Consider the following 18,774-nt stretch of genomic DNA (forward strand, 5'->3'; position numbering starts at 1 on the left):
TCTCTCTCTCTCTCTGCCTGCCTCTCTGCCTACTTGTGATCTCTCTCTCTCAAGTAAATAAATAAAAATCTTTTTTTTTTTTAATAAATAAAAATCTTAAAAAAGTTACTAAAATCATTATGGCTACCCTGAAGAACTGTGTCACTCAAATGACGGAGACAAGGATAAATAAGATCATTTTTCTTTCCTACCAGTCTCTTCTGGGGTTGTCCCTGACCAGTAGTAGAAAAATTTAATATTTTAATGAAACACTGTGACCAGTTCAGTTTCCTTTTTCCTGTTATACAAATCAGTGCAAAAGGTAGGATAGTTCTTAAACCACTTATCACACTATCATGCTTCAAAATGACTGAGAAACTAAACACAGTTTAGTGCCTTAACAGAAATAAACTAGAGAAATGAGGACTACATTTTTTTTAAAGTTTTTTATTTATTTAAGTAATCTCTACATCCAACATGGAGCTTGAACTCATGATCCCGAGAGCAAGAGTCACATGCTCTTTTGAGCCAGCCAGGTGCCCCTAAAAGAGGACTTTATTTATTTATTTGACACAGAGAGAGACACAGTGAGAGAGGGAACACCAGCAGGGGGAATGGGAGAGGGAGAAGCAGGCTTCCTGCCAAGCAGGGAGCCCAAATTCGGGGCTTGATCCCAGGACTCTGGGATTATGACCTGAGCTGAAGGCAGATGCTTAATGACTGAACCACCCAGGCACTCTGAGGACTTTAATTAATACAGAAAAACTTAGAGAAGGTTAGGGTTTGGTGGACATGAAGACAAACATTAAACAATGACAAAGAGGATTCTGGCAAAAATGAAAGAAGTTTTCATGTTGTTGTTTTTAAACATTTTATTTATTTGTTTGACAGAGAGAGATCACAAGTAGGCAGAGAGGCAGGCAGAAAGAGGGGGAAGCAGGCTTCCTGCTGAACAGAGAGGCCAATGTGGGGCTCGATCCCAGGACCCCAAGATCATGACCTGAGCTGAAGGCAGAGGCTTAACCCACTGAGCCACCCAGGTGCCCCTGTTTTGTTTTTTTAAGATTTATTTATTTAGAGAGAAGGAGCATGTGTGTGAGTTGGGGAGAGAGGAAGAGGGAGAGAGAGAATCACAAGCAGACTCCCAACTGAGCACAGAGACCTATGCAGGGCTCTATCTCAAAAGCAGGGCTCAGTCTCACAACTGTGAGATCATGACCTGAGCCGAAATCAAGAGTGGGACATTAAGAGACAGAGCCACGCAGGCGCCCTAAAAATGAAAGGTTTTTTTCCTGGCTGAAACCAATAGGAAAACCAATTCAGCAATTTAAATAAGAATCAACACCATCTTCACACAATTAATACATACTGAGCATTTATTAGGATAGACTAGGTTGTGCATTCTATGTGTAAAGAATCTTCTCTTTTTGTGTATAGATTTTATTTACTTATTTGTCAGACAGAGAGAGAGAGGGCATAAGCAGGGGGAGCAGTAGGCAGAGGGAGAAAAGAATCTTCTCTTTCTGAATTTCTGGATAGCCAGGACCTCTGTAGCAACTGCGAAACTGGTCTTCCTGTTTCTACTCTTGTCCTCCTACAGTCTATTCACACGGTAGCAGAGGGATGATTTTAAAATGTAAATTACATAAGACTTTATAGCTTATCTCCCTCCAACTGGTAAAGAGTTTAGACTTTATTCTAAAATCCTTACCATTGCCTTTTAAGACTTTACATTATCTGGCCCTTGGCTATTTCTCTGACTTCACCTAATAGCAAATCCCTACTTGTGCACTATACTCTAACCTTATTATCAACTATACCAACTTGCTTCTAATCCCAGGACCTTGACATTTACTGTTCCCTCCATCTGGAATGCTCTTCCCTCAGATCTTTAAGGTGATTCACTCCTCCTCATCTTACGTACATAGCCTCAGAGACCTTCCCTGAACTTCCTACCAGAACTCCCATTTTAGTCTCTTTGCCATCCCCTTTCCCAATATTTATGCATAGCACTTTCATTATATTAAGTTAAATCATTTATATATCTAGTCACTTATTATTTCCCTCATTAAACTCCATAAGGGTGGGACATTAGTCTGATTTGTTTGCTACGGTATCCTCACAGCCTAGAACAATAGCTACATAATCGGAACTCAATGACTTTTTGCTGAATGAATGAATGAAAATGGAGATAGGAGAATGATGTCTTCCCTTTCTTTTTTTAAATTTTTTTAAAAAAATTTTAATTCCAGTATAGTTAACAGTGTTTTCCCTTTCTCTCTTGGGAGGAGGGGCAAAAAGGAAAGGAGTTGAAAAAAGAAATAGTAGGCATAGAAGACAAAAATGAGTATTTAAAGAAAACAACTTCAGGGTCCCTGGGTGGCACAGTCGGTTGGGTGTCCAGCTCTTGGTTTCTGCTCAGCTCCTGGTCTCAGGGTCCTAGACCAAGCCCCATGTCTGGCTCTGTGCTCAGGAGGGAGTTTGCTTGAGGACTCTCTCTTCCTCTCCCTCTGCCCCTTTCCTCCCTTCCCTGCCCCATGTGCTCGAACTCACTCTTTCTCTCAAACAAATAAATCTTAAAAGAAAACTATTTCACTTCTTTGCCTGTTTTCACACACAAAATTGGCCCAACTGCCTGATACGAACATGTGCCCCAAGAGCCAGTGTTTGTGCCTTTGCAGCCAGAGGTCTGCTATTTCTGAAGGAAGGTACTTACACATAATGGCCTTTGCCACTGAGAATTCAGAAGTCTCCTTCAGTACCAGTTCTACAAAACCTGTGTCCTGCTATCACACAGCCCATTTTCTTGTTCATTTGTATTTATAAAACAGTGTCTAGCACATACGAAACATCACAAGGATTTGTTAAATAAACACTTTAAAACATACAGCTGTTATTAATAAAGAGTTCAAAGAACTAAGCCTAGATGACTTTAATCAGATATATTTGCTTTTCTTGGATTTCACTTTTTTTTTTTTAAGATTTTATTTATTTATTTGACAGAGAGAGATCACAAGCAGGCAGAGAGGCAGGCAGAGAGAGAGGAGGAAGCAGGCTCCCTGCTGAGCAGAGAGCCCGATGCAGGGCTCGATCCCAGGACCCTGAGATCATGACCTGAGCCGAAGGCAGCGGCTTAACCCACTGAGCCACCCAGGCACCCCTTGGATTCCACTTTTGTCCAACTATAGACATTGCTGCATTTAGTGACAAAGTAATTCACTTCATGTTACAAATTGTGACACTGTTGCCATCAGTAGATTCCCACTTTGACCTGAATATACACCAAGAACGAACATGATTTAGACTAATAATAAGATTTAATCAAAAGTTTATTTTTAGGGGTGCCTGGGTGGCTCCGTCAGTTAAGCAGCTACCTTCAGCTCAGGTCATACTCCCAGGTCCTGGGATCAAGCCCTGCATTGGGCTCCCTGCTCAGCAGAGAGCCTGCTTCTCCCTCCCTCTGCCTGCTACTCTGCCTACTGTGCCCTCTATCTCTGTGTCAAGTAAATAAAAAAACCTTTTAAAAAGTATTTTTATTTATTATTATTTTTTAAAGATTTTATTTATTTGACAGACAGAGATCACAAGTAGGCAGAGAGGCAGGCAGAGAGAAAGAGGAGGAAGCAGGCTCCCCGCAGAGCAGAGAGCCCGATGTGGAGCTCGATCCCAGGACCCTGGGATCATGACCTGAGCCGAAGGCAGAGGCTTTAACCCACTGAGGCACCCAGGCGCCCTGTTTATTATTATTTTATTTGAAAGAGAGAGCAAGCATGAGCAGGGGGAGCGGCAAAAGAGGAGGGAGAAGCAGGTTCCCCAACCAGCAGGAAGCCTGGTGCAGGCTCAATATCAGGACTCTGGGATCATGACCTGAGCTGAAGGAAGATGCTTGACCTACTGAGCCATCCAGGCACCTCCTGTGGCTTTTAAAACATAATTAGTGGGGCGCCTGGGTGGCTCAGTGGATTAAGCCTCTGCCTTTGGCTCAGGTCATGATCTCAGGGTCCTGGGATCGGGTCCCGCATCGGGCTCTTTGCTCAGCAGGGAGCCTGCTTCCCCTTCTCTCTCTGCCTGGCCTCTCTGCCTACTTGTGATCTCTCTCTGTCAAATAAATAAATAAAATCTTTAAAAAACAAAATAAAACAAAACCATAATTAGTTACAAGGAATAATTTAAAGGAATCCTTTAGTCTTAAAGATCCACATAACCAGTTAGTCTTAAAGTGTATTTGTCACATATATCACACATCATTTCTTCACTGGAAAGGAGAAACATCCTTCTTACTTACTTCTTACTTACAAACTTAGCCTTAATATAAAAATAATATGCCAAAACATGTAAAGCTTCTGGGAGTGTCTTATAATTTTTCTTAAATTTCTCTGTATTAAGCCTTTATTTATTTATTTATTTTTTAAGATTTTATTTATTATTTATTTATTTTATTTATTTATTTTATTTATTTATGAGAGAGAGAGAGAGAGAGATCACAAGTAGGCAGAGCAGCAGGCAGAGAGAGACGGGGAAACAGGCTCCCTGCAGAGCAGAGAGCCCGATGTGGGGCTCGATCCCAGGACCCTGAGATCATGACCTGAGCTGAAGGCAGAGGCTTAACCCACTGAGCCACTCAGGCGCCCCTTAAGCCTTTATTTTTTAAGTTATTTATTCATTTGAGAGAGAGAGTATGCAAGTAGAGGGCTAGGGCTCAAACTAATGAATCTGAGATCACAACCTGAGCCAAAACCAAGAGTCAGATACTTAACCAAATGAGCCACGCAGGCACCCCAACACTTTTTTTTAAAGTTTACAAAGATTTGGCTTCAAGTTTTTAACAGAAGGCTAATTTGACTATTTATAGTTTTATCATTTATGATGAGTATAATACAAATGTGAATCATGTTTTGTTTATAAAACACACTTAATGATGGCAAAGTGATTTAACTTGATCTATGATTGTCATTGCTGAGATTTTGTGGCTTATGCAGTTATTTTGCTTTTATGTTATTTTTTGTATGTCTTTTTCTTTTTCTTCTATTTTTAAAGTACTACCAAAGTGGGGCTTGAACTAGCTCTGCTGACTGAGCCAGCCAGGGGTCCCTACTTTTTGGATGTCTTAGCATCCAGATACCTTTCCAGATATTGATTAACTGGATATAATTATAAAGGATATTTATGGAGGTAAGAGCTGCATTATAAAAACAGGATAACTATATTCTATTTCTTTAAGGGCCCAACAGTAAGATAATATAATCAATAAACATTTTTTAAAAGTGCCAATTAACCAATGCACGTACCCCAAATACCTTACTCTGATAGTCAACAGGATTTACTTAATATTCACATGCTAATATTTAATCAAGAAAAAGGAAAATTCAGGTGTAAATTTCTTACAATGCTGAATGGTACTGTAGCAGTTGCCTTCCCTAGATGGTAAAAGTATTCTGGTCTGCTTGAGAGATACAGACTTAGAATGAAGAGGGGGAATTCATCAGGCTACCAAGGCTTCTGAAAATATCTATTAAAACTCTTTTTATGGGGCGCCTGGGTGGTTCAGTGGGTTAAAGCCTCTGCCTTCGGCTCAGGTCATGATCCCAGGGTTCTGGGAGCAAGCCCCACATCGGGCTCTCTGCCCAGTGGGGAGCCTGCTTCCTCCTCTCTCTCTCTACCTGCCTCTCTGCCTGCTTGTGACCTCTCTCTGTCAAATAAATAAATAAAATCTTTAAATCTTTTTTTTTTTTTTTTAAAGATTTTATTTATTTATTTGACAGAGAGAAATCACAAGTAGGCAGAGAGGCAGGCAGAGAGAGAGGAGGAAGCAGGCTCCCTGCTGAGCAGAGAGCCCGATGCGGGGCTCGAACCCAGGACCTGGGATCATGACCTGAGCCCAAGGCAGCGGCCTAACCCACTGAGCCACCCAGGCGCCCCTAAATAAAATCTTTAAAAAAAAAAAAAACAAACTCGTTTTATTTACCAAGACAGTTAACTACTTAATTTCACTTCCCAAACAAGTTTCTTCTCTACATAAAAGGTAACGTATTTATCTGCTGACATGAATATTCCATTCCCCATTAGTTACAGTCCTACTGTAAATTAAGAAACTGACACTGCTTTATAAATTAGCCATGTAACAAAACCCAACTTCTAAACAGGAATTAGAACACAAGCCAAAGTCAATAACAGCAGAGGCCCAACAATGCTCTTAACTTGAACAGACTAGACATTTAAAAAACAAATCACCTAAACACACTCACACGTATATATATACAAATATGCCCACCTCAAAGGTGGGTGGGAGGACAGGCGAAATGCGTGATGGGGATTAAGGAGTGCAGCTGTAATGATGGGCACTGGGTGATGTATAGAATTGCTGAATCACTATACTGTACATCTGAAACTAATATAACAGTATATATTAACTATACTGGAGTGAAAATAAAATAAAATAAGGAAATACACCCACCTGAGGACCACCATATATGAACAGCACAGTGGGGTATTTCTTTCCAGGCTGTAGATCATGAGGTTTGTACAGCATCCCATACAATGTAAATCCAGTAGTACTTTCAAAAGAGAAAATCTCTGGAGGGGTGTAGTCAGGAAGAGGACCTATGAGGAGATAACAAAAAAAGTACATAAAAGTTCTTATGGGAGCTCTGCAATCTGAGAGTAAGGACAAGAAACCATGATCCCACAACCCCCCCTGCCCCAACAAATAAATGACCATCCCCCTTACAGGTGATAAGAAATTACTCAAGAACATTTATCTTTAAGAAAGAAAATTAAATGAACATATATATTAAATTATTTCAAAAAGAGATACACAATAATCTGAATAATCCTTAGAGCCTAGGAGGTGTTTAGATGCAGAAGTATACAAACACTTTGTGCTTGGTTCAGTGTAACTTAATGATGGTTAAGCCATATATCTGACCAGAAACTGGAAGCACAAATTTAACTCAGTTTAACTTGCTCACAGCAGGTGCTCAATAAACATTTGTTTCTGATCACTGGAGAGTAAGCCTAACCAGGACCCAGAAAAAAATGAAAGTCATGATCAGTATTGGGTTTAATAAAGCTATACAGACCTGTCCTAAGTCTCTGTACACTGGATGATGTCTCAGTCCAAGCAGAGATCATCACCATATTACAAATCTACCTGCGGACACTGGAACATGCCCTGCGGTTTTGCACTAGTTTCTTAAACCCTCAGCAGCTATTCATGAGGGAAAATGCTTAACAGGAAAAAGGATTTGGGGAAAAATTAGATTAAAGATACATAAAATTTTTTGTTTAAGAAATCAAGCATTTAAAAAATAGATAATTCACAGTGCTATTCACTCCCTATAGAACAAGTGTTCTTTTATTAAAATGGCCACTGTAAGCGCTTAAAAAAGTTAAGAAAGCTACCAGCTGGTTACTCACTAAAGCTGCAGATTCCCTGCTCAGTCTTACTAGTTCCATGTACATTTTCTTCATCCGTTTAGCTGGGAAATTACCCAAACATGTGAACAAATCACTTCTTAGCTGATATTGTGACTATTTTATTCTTATTTTCAAAAAGGCCCTCCAGGGACATCTGGCTGGCTCAGTTGGAAGAGCGTGTGACTCCTGATCCAGGGGTCATGAGTTTGAGCCCCACAATGGGTGTAAAGATTGCTTAAATAAAAAATAAAATGAAATTTTGGGGCGCCTGGGTGGCTCAGTGGGTTAAACCACTGCCTTTGGCTTAGGTCATGATCTCAAGGTCCTGGGATCGAGCCCCGCATCGGGCTCTCTGCTCAGTGGGGAGCCTGCTTCTCCCTCTCTCTCTGCCTGCCTCTCTGCCTACTTGTGATCTCTGTCTGTCAAATGAATAAATAAAATCTTAAAAAAAAAAAATTTAAAAAATTTTAAAACTTCAAAAAGGCCTTCCAAACCTGCTCTTGCTTGGAATGGGAGGTAACCCATCTTATCTGGTGGTTGATAGAATAGGAAGGCTGGGATCAATCAGAACTCAGAAGCTCAGGGCCAAGTGGTGGTGAGAGTTGAGAAATGTGGACCTATGAAATGGGTTTAGTGCACTTATATACTAATCCTGCAGAAAATCGGGTTCAGGAAAATGAGTACCTGCTGAATCCAAAATGGTGGCCCAAAATTCCTTTGTTTTGCAAGTTGGGTCATCTTCAGGACTTGACAGCTTGTAAAGGGACACACAGTGTGGGTTCTTCTGGTTACTATACTTACTTATAAAGAAGTCACAATGCTAGAGAAAGGAGAAACAATTACTTTTTCCCCATGGAAAAATAAAAAAGGTGCTACATCTGTCCTGGTGCCAGAGTAGGAGTATGGTTAGAGTTGGACCATTTATGTCCATATACAATGCTGAAGTTAAGAGTAGACGTTTTAGGGGCGCCTGGGTGGTTCAGTTGGTTTAGCGTTGGACTTAGGCTCAGGTCATGATCTTGGGGTCCTGGGAGAGCCCCACATCGGGCTTCCTGCTCAGCCAAGAGCCTGCTTTTCACTCTCCTCTGCCCCTCCCCACTGCCTGTGTGCACTCTCTGGCTTTCTCTCCAATAAACAAATATATATATATATTTTTTAAAGGTAGACTTTTTAAAGTTTTTCCTCAGAGGATCAGACTTCAGCAGGCCAATTTCACTGATTTTCACATTATTCTAAAGGAGTATGACATGAGCAAAAGGTTTTTATATGATAGGAAACTCTTTTCCAACAGGGACTTAATACCTGGCTGATGCAGCAAGAGTGGGAATAGCCACGGTCAGTCAGCCTTGTCACCTCTCCAGGGTTTACATAACTGACCACATATAGGTGATGTTCCAAAGGAGAGTCCTTGGTGCCTTCAAAATATACCAGCTTCCTGACTTCATCAACCTGGATCTGTAAAAAAAAAAAAATAAATAAATAAAAAAACAATAGAAAAATCAGTGCTAGCAGGACCTTGGCCAGCCTAGTAATTCAACCAACAATTCCCAATTTTATTTAGAATCATTTGAGTCACCCTTTGACTTGTGCCTCTTAAAATATTTTGCCACCAATGTTAATAAACTTGAGCTGGTTTTGCTTATGACTTTTACCTAAGAATAGATTTTGTCCACAAGGAAAAAGGACATTTGAATTGCATGCTATTGTTAGTTTCCTATGTGGTTGAAATGTGGGCTTTTCTTAAAATGTGAGAGTTATTTCATTAAAATTACAACACTTTACAGGGAAAAAAACATACCTATATTGCAGCTTAGGTCAACCATTCATGCATATGTGAAAGAGTCTAATTTTAGAATCCTGCATATTTTTCAGTGCAGTATTATCTTAGGCAATACTTTTTTGGTTTTTCTTTTTTTTTTTTTTTTTACAAACTTGCAAAAGTACTTTATCTACTGGGTTGGGAAGTAACTGAACTCAATTACAATTTTAATACTGGTATAGTTTATAAATAAGTATGGATAAAATCTTTAAGTCTTGGGGCACCTGGGTGGCTCAGTGGGTTGAGCTTCTGCTTTTGGCTCAGGTCATGATCTCAGGTCCTGGGATCGAGCCCCACATCAGGCTCTCTGCTCGGCGGGGGGACTGCTTCCCCCTGTCTCTGCCTGCCTCTCTGCCTACTTGTGATCTCTCTCTCTCTGGGTCTAATAAATAAATAAAATCTTAAAAAAAAATCTTTTAAGTCTTCATTCAGAACTCAAAAAAACTGTAAGTAAACTCACAGCTGAAGTCATTTAATATTCTTCACAAATTATAGGAGTCTAAATAAATGGCTTTTATTGTCCCTTTAGAAATTCTTCTACAAGCCTACTCAAACAGTGTTTAATGAAATTCAATTTTTTTACACAGCAAAGAAAACAAAGATACGGGGTGCCTGGGTGGCTCAGTGGGTTAAGCCTCTGCCTTCGGCTCAGGTCATGATCTCAGGGTCCGGGGATGGACCCCTGCATCGGGCTCTCTGCTCAGCAGGGAGCCTGCTTCCTGCCCCACCTCTGCCTGCCTCTCTGCCTACTTGTGATCTTTCTCTCTGTCAAATAAATAAATAGAATCTTAAAAAAAAAAAAAAAGAAAACAAAGATACATTTCCAAAAGCAAGTATTTTATTTTATTTTATTTTATTTAAAGATTTTATTTATTTATTTGACAGAGAGAGATCACAAGTAGACGGAGAGGCAGGCAGAGAGAGAGAGAGAGGGAATCAGGCTCCCCGCTGAGCTGAGAGCCCGATGCGGGACTCGATCCCAGGACCCTGAGATCATGACCTGAGCCGAAGGCAGCGGCTTAACCCACTGAGCCACCCAGGCGCCCCAAAAAGCAAGTATTTTAAAATGCCACATTTTCTCCAAGAAACTGTTTCTTCATTATTAATTATATTTTAGCGCACACAGGTATAGAAAGAAACACAGTTGAGATTAAGTAGTGACATATACAGAAAGGATATAAGGGAGAGGAAATGCCAGAACAAACATTCATGAAGTTTCACAGGTATGTGTCAATCTGCGCAAATGGTTAGGATAGGTTCTGCTCTTGACCTAGCAGCTGACCTTTCAAAACTGGAGAAATTACTGGTTAATTTCTCACCCCTGATTTAAAGGTTCTTTCTTTGCTTCATGTGACTACTTTTATTAAACAGAAGTATCAGAATCACCTTGAGAGGTTTGTTAAACAAACTGCTGGGTTCTGCCACCAGAATTTCTGATTCAGAGGGTCCGGAGTGGACCCAAGAATTTATGTTTCTAAAATGTTCCCAGGCGATGCTTAGGCTGTGCAGCTGGTCCAAGGACCATACTTTGAGAACCACTCGCCAACACTGAGGAGAACATGGGCTTAAAAGGCTCAAAGCTTTACCCAATTATTGCCATTCAAAATCTTTGGGTGGGAATAAGGTCACTGGCAAAAGCAGAGGAAAATGTAACTTAAAAAAAAATAAGGTCAGGGGCACTTGGGTGGCTCAGTGGGTTAAAGCCTCTGCCTTCGGCTCTGGTCATGATCCCAGGGTCCTGGGATCGAGCCCCACATCGGGCTCTCTGCTTAGCAGGGAGCCCGGTTCCTCCTCTCTCTCTCTGCCTGCCTCTCTGCCTACTTGTGATCTCTGTCAAATAAATAAATAAAATATATATATATATATATATATATATATATATATATATATATATAAATATAAAATAAGGCCAGGATAGAGGGGATATGGAAGAGTAAGAAAGAGAGACACAAATACATTACATAAGTAAGCATGACCGAAAAAAAAAAAAAGAAAACTAAATAAGATTCTGATCTATGTAAATACAATTCTGTGGGTTCCCTCAGTTTATCCAACCATTACACAGCAGGAACTTTACAATAGCATAATTTTTTATTATCCACAGTAAGAGTGTTCTCAAATGATGATAACATCCAAGGTCCTTAGACAGAAAAGATGTATTTGGATATATAACCAGAAGGCCATGTGAGACTCTCAGTGGACATTAGACTTTTACTTGTGATATTCTAAAGTTTTTGCCAACAAAACCAAACCTGAGACCCAGATCTTCACTTTTTCTCCTTTACCACCTTGGGGACTAAGTGACTTCTATAAGAGGCCAGTACACATAATCCTTTAATAAATCTCCAAGTCAGGGGCGCCTGGGTGGCTCAGTGGGTTAAGCCGCTGCCTTCGGCTCAGGTCATGATCTCAGGGTCCTGGGATCGAACCCCACATCGGGCTCTCTGCTCCGCAGGGAGCCTGCTTCCTCCTCTCTCTCTCTGCCTGCCTCTCTGCCTGCTTGTGATCTCTCTCTGTCAAATAAATGAATAAAAAAATCTTTAAAAAAAAAAAAAATAAATAAATCTCCAAGTCAGTTTGAGGAAATCAAAGGCCTTCCCTAAATCCTGGTAGCATATACATCAACTTAACTGAATGTATCAAACACATAAAGGGTGGAGTTCTTAGAGTTCTCAGGAAACTGACCACCCAACTGAAAGTACAAACAAAACACAAGGTACTATAAAAGGCAAAAGAAAAAAAAATTAGAATTCATTGAATTGCTACAGAAAGCTGCATGCTAAGAGGAAAGAGGGTGGGTTTTCCTCCTTTTCCATATCAACCTGCACTCTGTATATATGTCCACCACTCTTTGAAGGTGCTGGATAAAACTTTAAACTTGTGAGATAAGATAAACAGGTAAGTGAAAGAGAAGCACTATCTCAGAAGTAGTAAATGCAATTTCTAAAGCAGAAATGACATGAGCCATCCAAAAGAGATACAAAAATAATTTTCAAACAATATCTCAACTCACAACTTTGGCAGACTCAGAAAATATGGACCAGCCTTTCCTTATTAAGTAGCAAAACTATATTTGAAAATGGTGAACCTAAGTAACCAGAACACATCTAATACCAGGGCTATAAAATGGGTGATTTATCATTTAAACTAAGACTCTTCCTTTCTAAAACTTGAGTTCTTCTAGGCCCTAACTTAATATTGTCTAAACACTGGGGCCATATGAAGTTGTACTACAGCTTTTTTGTACTGCATAAACACAGCAAATGTTGACCAAACATATCAGGAAAATAAAAGAGCATACGTTAGATCCATGCCGGCCAAGAACTTCCCATTCACCACTGGTAATTGCTATTTCCTCTTTGACAGGACACTTGAAATCACCTAAAGATAAACATAGTTATCTTTCAGCACTCTGTATCAGACTATAAGCAAATGAAACAACAAAGAATATTACTCTAAAACTCTTTTCTCCAAAAGTACGTTAAACAAGTTATATCTGGGATAATGAAAATGTTTTGAAACTAAACATAGGTGGTGACCGCACAACAGTAAGAATGTACTAAATGCCACTGTTCATCTTATTTTTCTTAATGTTTTAATTTTTTTTTTTAAAGATTTTATTTATTTGACTGAGAGATCACAAGTAGATGGAGAGGCAGGCAGAGAGAGAGAGAGAGAGGGAAGCAGGCACCCCGCTGAGCAGAGAGCCCGATGCGGGACTCGATCCCAGGACCCTGAGATCATGACCTGAGCCGAAGGCAGCGGCTCAATCCACTGAGCCACCCAGGCGCCCTTTAATGTTTTAATTTTCATAAAAAAGTAATCTCTACGCCCAACGTGAGGCTCGAACTCAAGACACTGACATCAAGAGTCATATGCTCCACCACCTAAGCCAGGCAGGTGCCCTGCCACTATTCATTTAAAAATGTTTGTTCAAGGGATGCCTGGGTTGCTCATTTGACTAAGCCTCAGACTCTTGCATTTCAGCTCAGGTCATGATCTCATGGCTGTGAGACTGAGCCCCAAGACAGGCTCCACACTCAGTGGGGAGTCGGCTTGAGATTCTCTCTCTCCCTCTCCCCCTTGGTCCCTCCCCAACCATAAATAAAGAAATCTCTAAAAAAAAAATAAAATGTTTGTTTAAAATGTTTATTCTAAAGTGGTTAATTTAGTGTTATGTGAATTTCACCTTACTTTAAAAAAAGTCTATAGTTAAAAAAATTCCAAGTTATGAGTCTTCACAATACAATGGAATAATGGTAGAAGGATCCCTGTAAATCAAGTAAAAACAGCAAAATAGCCTCTTTTTTAAGATTTTACTTATTTATTTGACAGACAGAGATCACAAGCAGGCAGAGATGCAGGCAGAGAGAGAGGGGGGGGAAGCAGGCTCACCGCCGAGCAGAGAGCCCAATGTGGGGCTCGATCCCAGGACCCTGGGATCATGACCTGAGCCGAAGGCAGAGCCCCCAACCCACTGAGCCACCCAGGAGCCCCAGCAAAATAGATTCTGATGGCAAAGCGAGAAAAGAACTCAAAAGCAACTGTATTCCTAGACCTAGAAGTCTAATGGGTTGACAAGGCATTTTCTCTAGAAATGCAACAAACTACTTAAAAAGCCACAAAAGAAAAATTTTATACAATTGTTCCTCATCTACCAAAAATAAACTGGGTATTACCATGGTAAATGCCAACATGCCCCATCTGTTTTTAAGAGATTCTGTCTGGGTAAAGACAACTCTCTCGGTGGCTGGTGGTCGAAGCAGGAGGTTAAAAAATGGAAACAATTTCTCTTTGCCTAGTAGCATTGTGGGAAGAGATAGACAGGGACAGGCTGAGATGGTGAGATGGTATGGGAGTCTTAACTAGGGTCCCTGTAAGGTTAAAGAAGTTGATTTATTTTTTCTTAGACACAAAAATTCGACTTAGTACTTTAAATTTTATGTCCAGGAAATATATATAAGTATTATTTGATATATATATGAAACAAGTACTAATTGTTTCATATTATAGCCACTTGAGGAAGAAGAGGGAAGAGGAAGATGAAGTGGTATCAAGGAAAAAGGAAGATTTAGAGCAAGAAAGTCTAAGAAGAAAGGAGCAGAAGGGAAAGAAGAGGTACATAAACTGAGGGGCCCAGAAAGAGACACCGAGAGGGAACAAAGAGGCCAGGCTTTAGAGATGAATGTTAACTTCCTACATTCTTCAAATTTTAAATTATAAAATTTTAAGTAACCAACATTTTATTACTGTTCCCCAAATACTGTTTTAGTTAATTACTATTCACAGCTCTTTGGCCCGTCTTCATCACTAAAATTTCTGGAGGGTGCCTGGGTGGCTCAGTTGATTAAGCATCTCCCTTCGGCTCAGGTCATGATCCCAGGGTCCTGGGAGCGAGTCCTGCACTGGGTTCCCTGCTCAGTGGGGAGTCTGTTTCTCCTCCTTCCCTGCTGCTCATGCACCAAAATTTCTGGAATTTCTTAAGTGAATTTAATTTATCAACAATAGAGGAGCTGGTAAGGGCAGTGTCACACTAAGGGTCAAGTTAAACTAAGGCTCTCAAGGAAGAAATTCTTTGCCTTGGATGTACAAGATCCAGTCTGCCTTAAAAAAATTAGGCTAAGGAAAGGAACAGAGTCATAGGCAGTATTTATTTTGTTAGTCCTAAGATGTAGCTCATGTTTCCCAAATAAGAATGATATTTTAAAAGGCCTTGTTGAGAAAAACACGCAAAGTTTTTTGGAAAGTTTGCAAAGTTGGTGAAGGATTCAAAGACATTTCTCCAAAGAAGATATAGAAATGGATAATGACACATGAAAAGATGCTTTTGTTGATGACAATGTTACTAGTCATTAGGGAAATGCAAGTCAAAGGCACAATGACATACCACTTCCTACCACTTCACTAGGATGGCTATATCCAAACAAACACACAAACAAACATACCACACAGAAAAATAACAGGTGTTGGCAAGGATGCTGATGAACTGGAGCCCTTGTGCACTGCTAATGGGAATGTAAAATGGTGCAGCTGCCACAGAAAAGAGTATGGTGGTTCCCCAAAATATTAAAAATAGAACTGCCACTTGATCTAGTAATTTCATTTCTGGGTATACACCCAAAAGAACTGAAAGCGGGGTCTCAAAACAGGTATCTGTGCACCCATGCTCATAGCAGCGTTAGTCACAATAGCCAAAATGTGGAAGGAACCCAAGTGTCTGCAGAGAGATGAATGGAAGACACAATGTGGTCTCTACATAGAGTTGAATTTATTTAGCCTTAAAAAGGAAGGACATTTTCACATGCACTATGACATGGATAAAACTTGAGGATATTATGCAAAGTGAAGATAGACATAAAAGGGCAAATGCTGTATAATCCCAATTATATGAAGTATCTAGAGTAGTCAAAATCATACAGACAGAAAGTAGTTGCCAGTGGTTGAGGGGAGGGAGCAATAAGCTAAATAGGGTATTATTTATTGAACAGTTTCAGTTCTGGGAGATGAATAAAGTTCTGCAGGTAGATGGTAGTTATGGTTGCATAACAATATGAACATACTTAATGCCACTGAACAGTACACTCAAATAGTAAAAATGGTAGATTCTTTGTATATTTTGCCACAATTTAAAAAAATGCCTATGTTGAGTCTGTTAAGTTACAAATGGCAGTTAAGCATATAACATTATCATAAAGTGCCTACCATTCTAAAACAAACTATTATTAAAGTAGAAAACTGGGATGCCTGGGTGGCTCAGTTGGTTAGGCGGCTGCCTTCGGCTCAGGTCATGATCCCAGCCTCCTGAGATTGAGTCCCACATCGGGCTCCTTGCTCGGCGGGGAGACTGCTTCTCCCTCTGCCTCTGCCTACGACTCTGTCTGCCTGTGCTCACGCTCTCTCTCTCTAACAAATAAACAAATAAAATCTTAAAAAAAAAAAAAGTAGAAAACTGTAACTAAATTAAAAAAACAAAAGCAAAAACAGGAGAACTATTAGATATACCGTTTCACTTTTTCTAGGCTTACATATCCATTGTGTATTATATTTCCCAGAAGGACAACCATCACTTTTTAAAGAGAAATTAACTCCAGCTGACATCATATTTAATGGTCAACAACATAATTGGACAACATAATTATATCACTCTGAAGAGCTATAACCATATTAGCTTCAGTGTAGATGCAGACAGTATTGAGGAAAAAAAAAAAAAGGGAGGGGCGCCTGGGTGGCTCAGTCAGTTAAGCAGTTGACTTTTTATTTCTGCTCAGGTCATGATCTCAGTGTCCTGGGATGGAGCCCCATATTGGGCTCCCTGCTCAGCGGAGGGGAGGCTGCTTCTCCCTATTCCTCTGCTCCTCTCCCTGACTCGTGCTCTCTGCCTCACAATGCTGCTCTCACTCTCTCTCATTAATAAGTAATCTTAAAAAAACCCACAGTATGTAAAAACCAAAAACAAAACTAGGAGGTAAAAATACCTAATAACTAAATAACATTTTAAAAACAGCCTTTTCAGTCTAAATATGACTTCGGCTCACTTTAAGCAAATTAAAAATTACAGTCAAGGCAAAAGTAGAAAGCAAAAATAAGTAATTCCATTCCCAGAGATTACTCAATAGTTTCTTATATAGCCATCAAGAACACTGTCCTGTAATTTCACATATGTATTTATACTTTAGCTTCACTTACATATTAAGTTTAATGAAGCAAGTACTGATGCTTATAAAGTATATAAAGTATACAAAAGAGGCATTATGTTATCCTGCCCCTCCCACTTTCTGCCCCCAACATACAGATGTATTTTCGAAATAAGAAAGGACTTCTTACTTGGGGCAGGCAGCCCACCACTGGATCGTTTGTATTTGCTCTCCTTTAAAATGGATGTGATTTTGTATAAATGACGGAAACCTGTTTTGCATTCAGAGGCAAAAATAAATTCAATTTCATCTTCATGACTTTGGGGAAAAACATGAAAGATGTCATGGATCTGTAAAATGAATAGGTTAATTTACTATACACATTAATGAAAATACTACATAAACAATTCAATTAAGCTAGAGAAAGAAGAATTAATTGATAAATACATTCTGAAACATAAGTAACTGTCAGTGCTAGGGGTACTGTATATTTACAATATAGATTCTGTCTTGTCCTTTCAGATTTATCTCACTTTAGTCACAGACTTCATCACTGAGAAATAAACGTTCCCAAATGGTGAAAAAGAAAAATATGACCAAAAGCTTTTTCTTACTCATTATCTCTATAATCCTTTGAAATATGGCATGAGGTTTAATGGTATAAATCTTATTACAGAAACTTATTCTTATCCAAAATTTTATGACTTTTCTTTTCCAAAGAGAAATACTGTAAAAGTTGAAGGGTGAATCATATAAAGCCTGTACTCAGCCAAGAAGTGATCTGGCTTCATTTATTTTGTATCTTGTTTAAGTTTTTTCCACTAACTTGGAAAATGATAAACTCACTCCCAACTGGTAAATTTTGGTATAGTTTGCCAACTTAAAAGAGAAAATCTCTTCTATATTTCCACTCAGGTCCTCCTCAGAGGCACTGATGAGGCTGTTTTTCAATACCTGATGTGTCTGGGAACAAGAGAAAATTTGTAGCCGGGAGATGTCATTTCAGTGACATCTTTCTATCTACAAATATTTTGATTTACAATGTTCAAACTAAGCAAATAATATTCATGGTTACTCTGAATTGAAAAGATTCATTTTGATAGTTTGCTATAAAACTTCACTTATTTTAGCATTCTGAGAAAATATATAACCAAGTACAGGAAAGCATACATACATTTATCCAGATGTCTGTGGTTTCTTCATAGATAATTAGTGGCGTCACAGAGTCAGGCACCGACTCGATGAGTCTCTGTCTTTCCATGGCATCATCTTCTACTGGGATAAATAATTCAGGTGAGATCAACACTATCTGTAGGCGAGTTTGGGAGCGATCTAGTAGAATGGACCAAGCACTATTTAAACAAAACAAACAAAAAAGCACCAAAAATAAAGCCATCTCTCAGAAAACGAATATTCCCCTACTCTCTCCTCTAGTACCCATCCGTTATTTCTGTAATCACAATTAAAGAACTGCTTTAGTAGATGTTAAATTATCACTTACAAATGGCTAATTAAAAGTATTAGCTTTTTCTATACTTACTTTTTACAGTTAGGCTTGAGTAGAGTTTTTTAAAAGTGGTTGTCTTTAAACTCCTAAAACCACATATGATCTATGACATTGTTTTCTCCCCTTAGTGTCAACAACTGGCAGTCTTGTGAAACTCCTGTTGTCTACCTTAGGAACTATATATAATCACCTTCACATAAAATCTACAAAAATTTTGCTTAAATTATATAATAACAAAATACAGACGTCCTTACATGTGAGCCCTAGGGTCATACAATTTAACCACAGAAAGTACTGAAACCATGACTGGCTATGTAAGAGACAGAATGAAAACGCAATGCTCCTATGGTTACAAGATTACAAGTCTGCAAGCTCACTTAGCTCAGGAGAAATTCTCTGTGTAGAAATAACTACTCTGC

The 18,774-nt window shown here is 39.4% G+C and overlaps 1 protein-coding gene across 3 annotated transcripts in view; it reads right to left on the minus strand.

Moving 5' to 3' along the window:
- The window catches only part of DPP8 (dipeptidyl peptidase 8), a 66,107-nt gene that overhangs the window by 12,137 nt on the left and 35,196 nt on the right, over positions 1–18,774 (minus strand). For all 3 annotated transcript variants that reach the window (XM_047736490.1, XM_047736491.1, XM_047736493.1), the window contains exons 11-16: positions 18,023–18,200; positions 17,039–17,198; positions 12,516–12,595; positions 8,698–8,850; positions 8,080–8,215; positions 6,434–6,579 (exon numbers count right to left, since the gene is read on the minus strand). In XM_047736490.1, the coding sequence (XP_047592446.1) occupies positions 6,434–6,579; positions 8,080–8,215; positions 8,698–8,850; positions 12,516–12,595; positions 17,039–17,198; positions 18,023–18,200 (853 nt within the window). The remainder of the gene's footprint in view (positions 1–6,433; positions 6,580–8,079; positions 8,216–8,697; positions 8,851–12,515; positions 12,596–17,038; positions 17,199–18,022; positions 18,201–18,774) is intronic.

The sequence above is a fragment of the Lutra lutra genome, chromosome 7 (assembly GCF_902655055.1).
Source record: "Lutra lutra chromosome 7, mLutLut1.2, whole genome shotgun sequence".
Taxonomy (NCBI): Eukaryota; Metazoa; Chordata; class Mammalia; order Carnivora; family Mustelidae; genus Lutra; species Lutra lutra.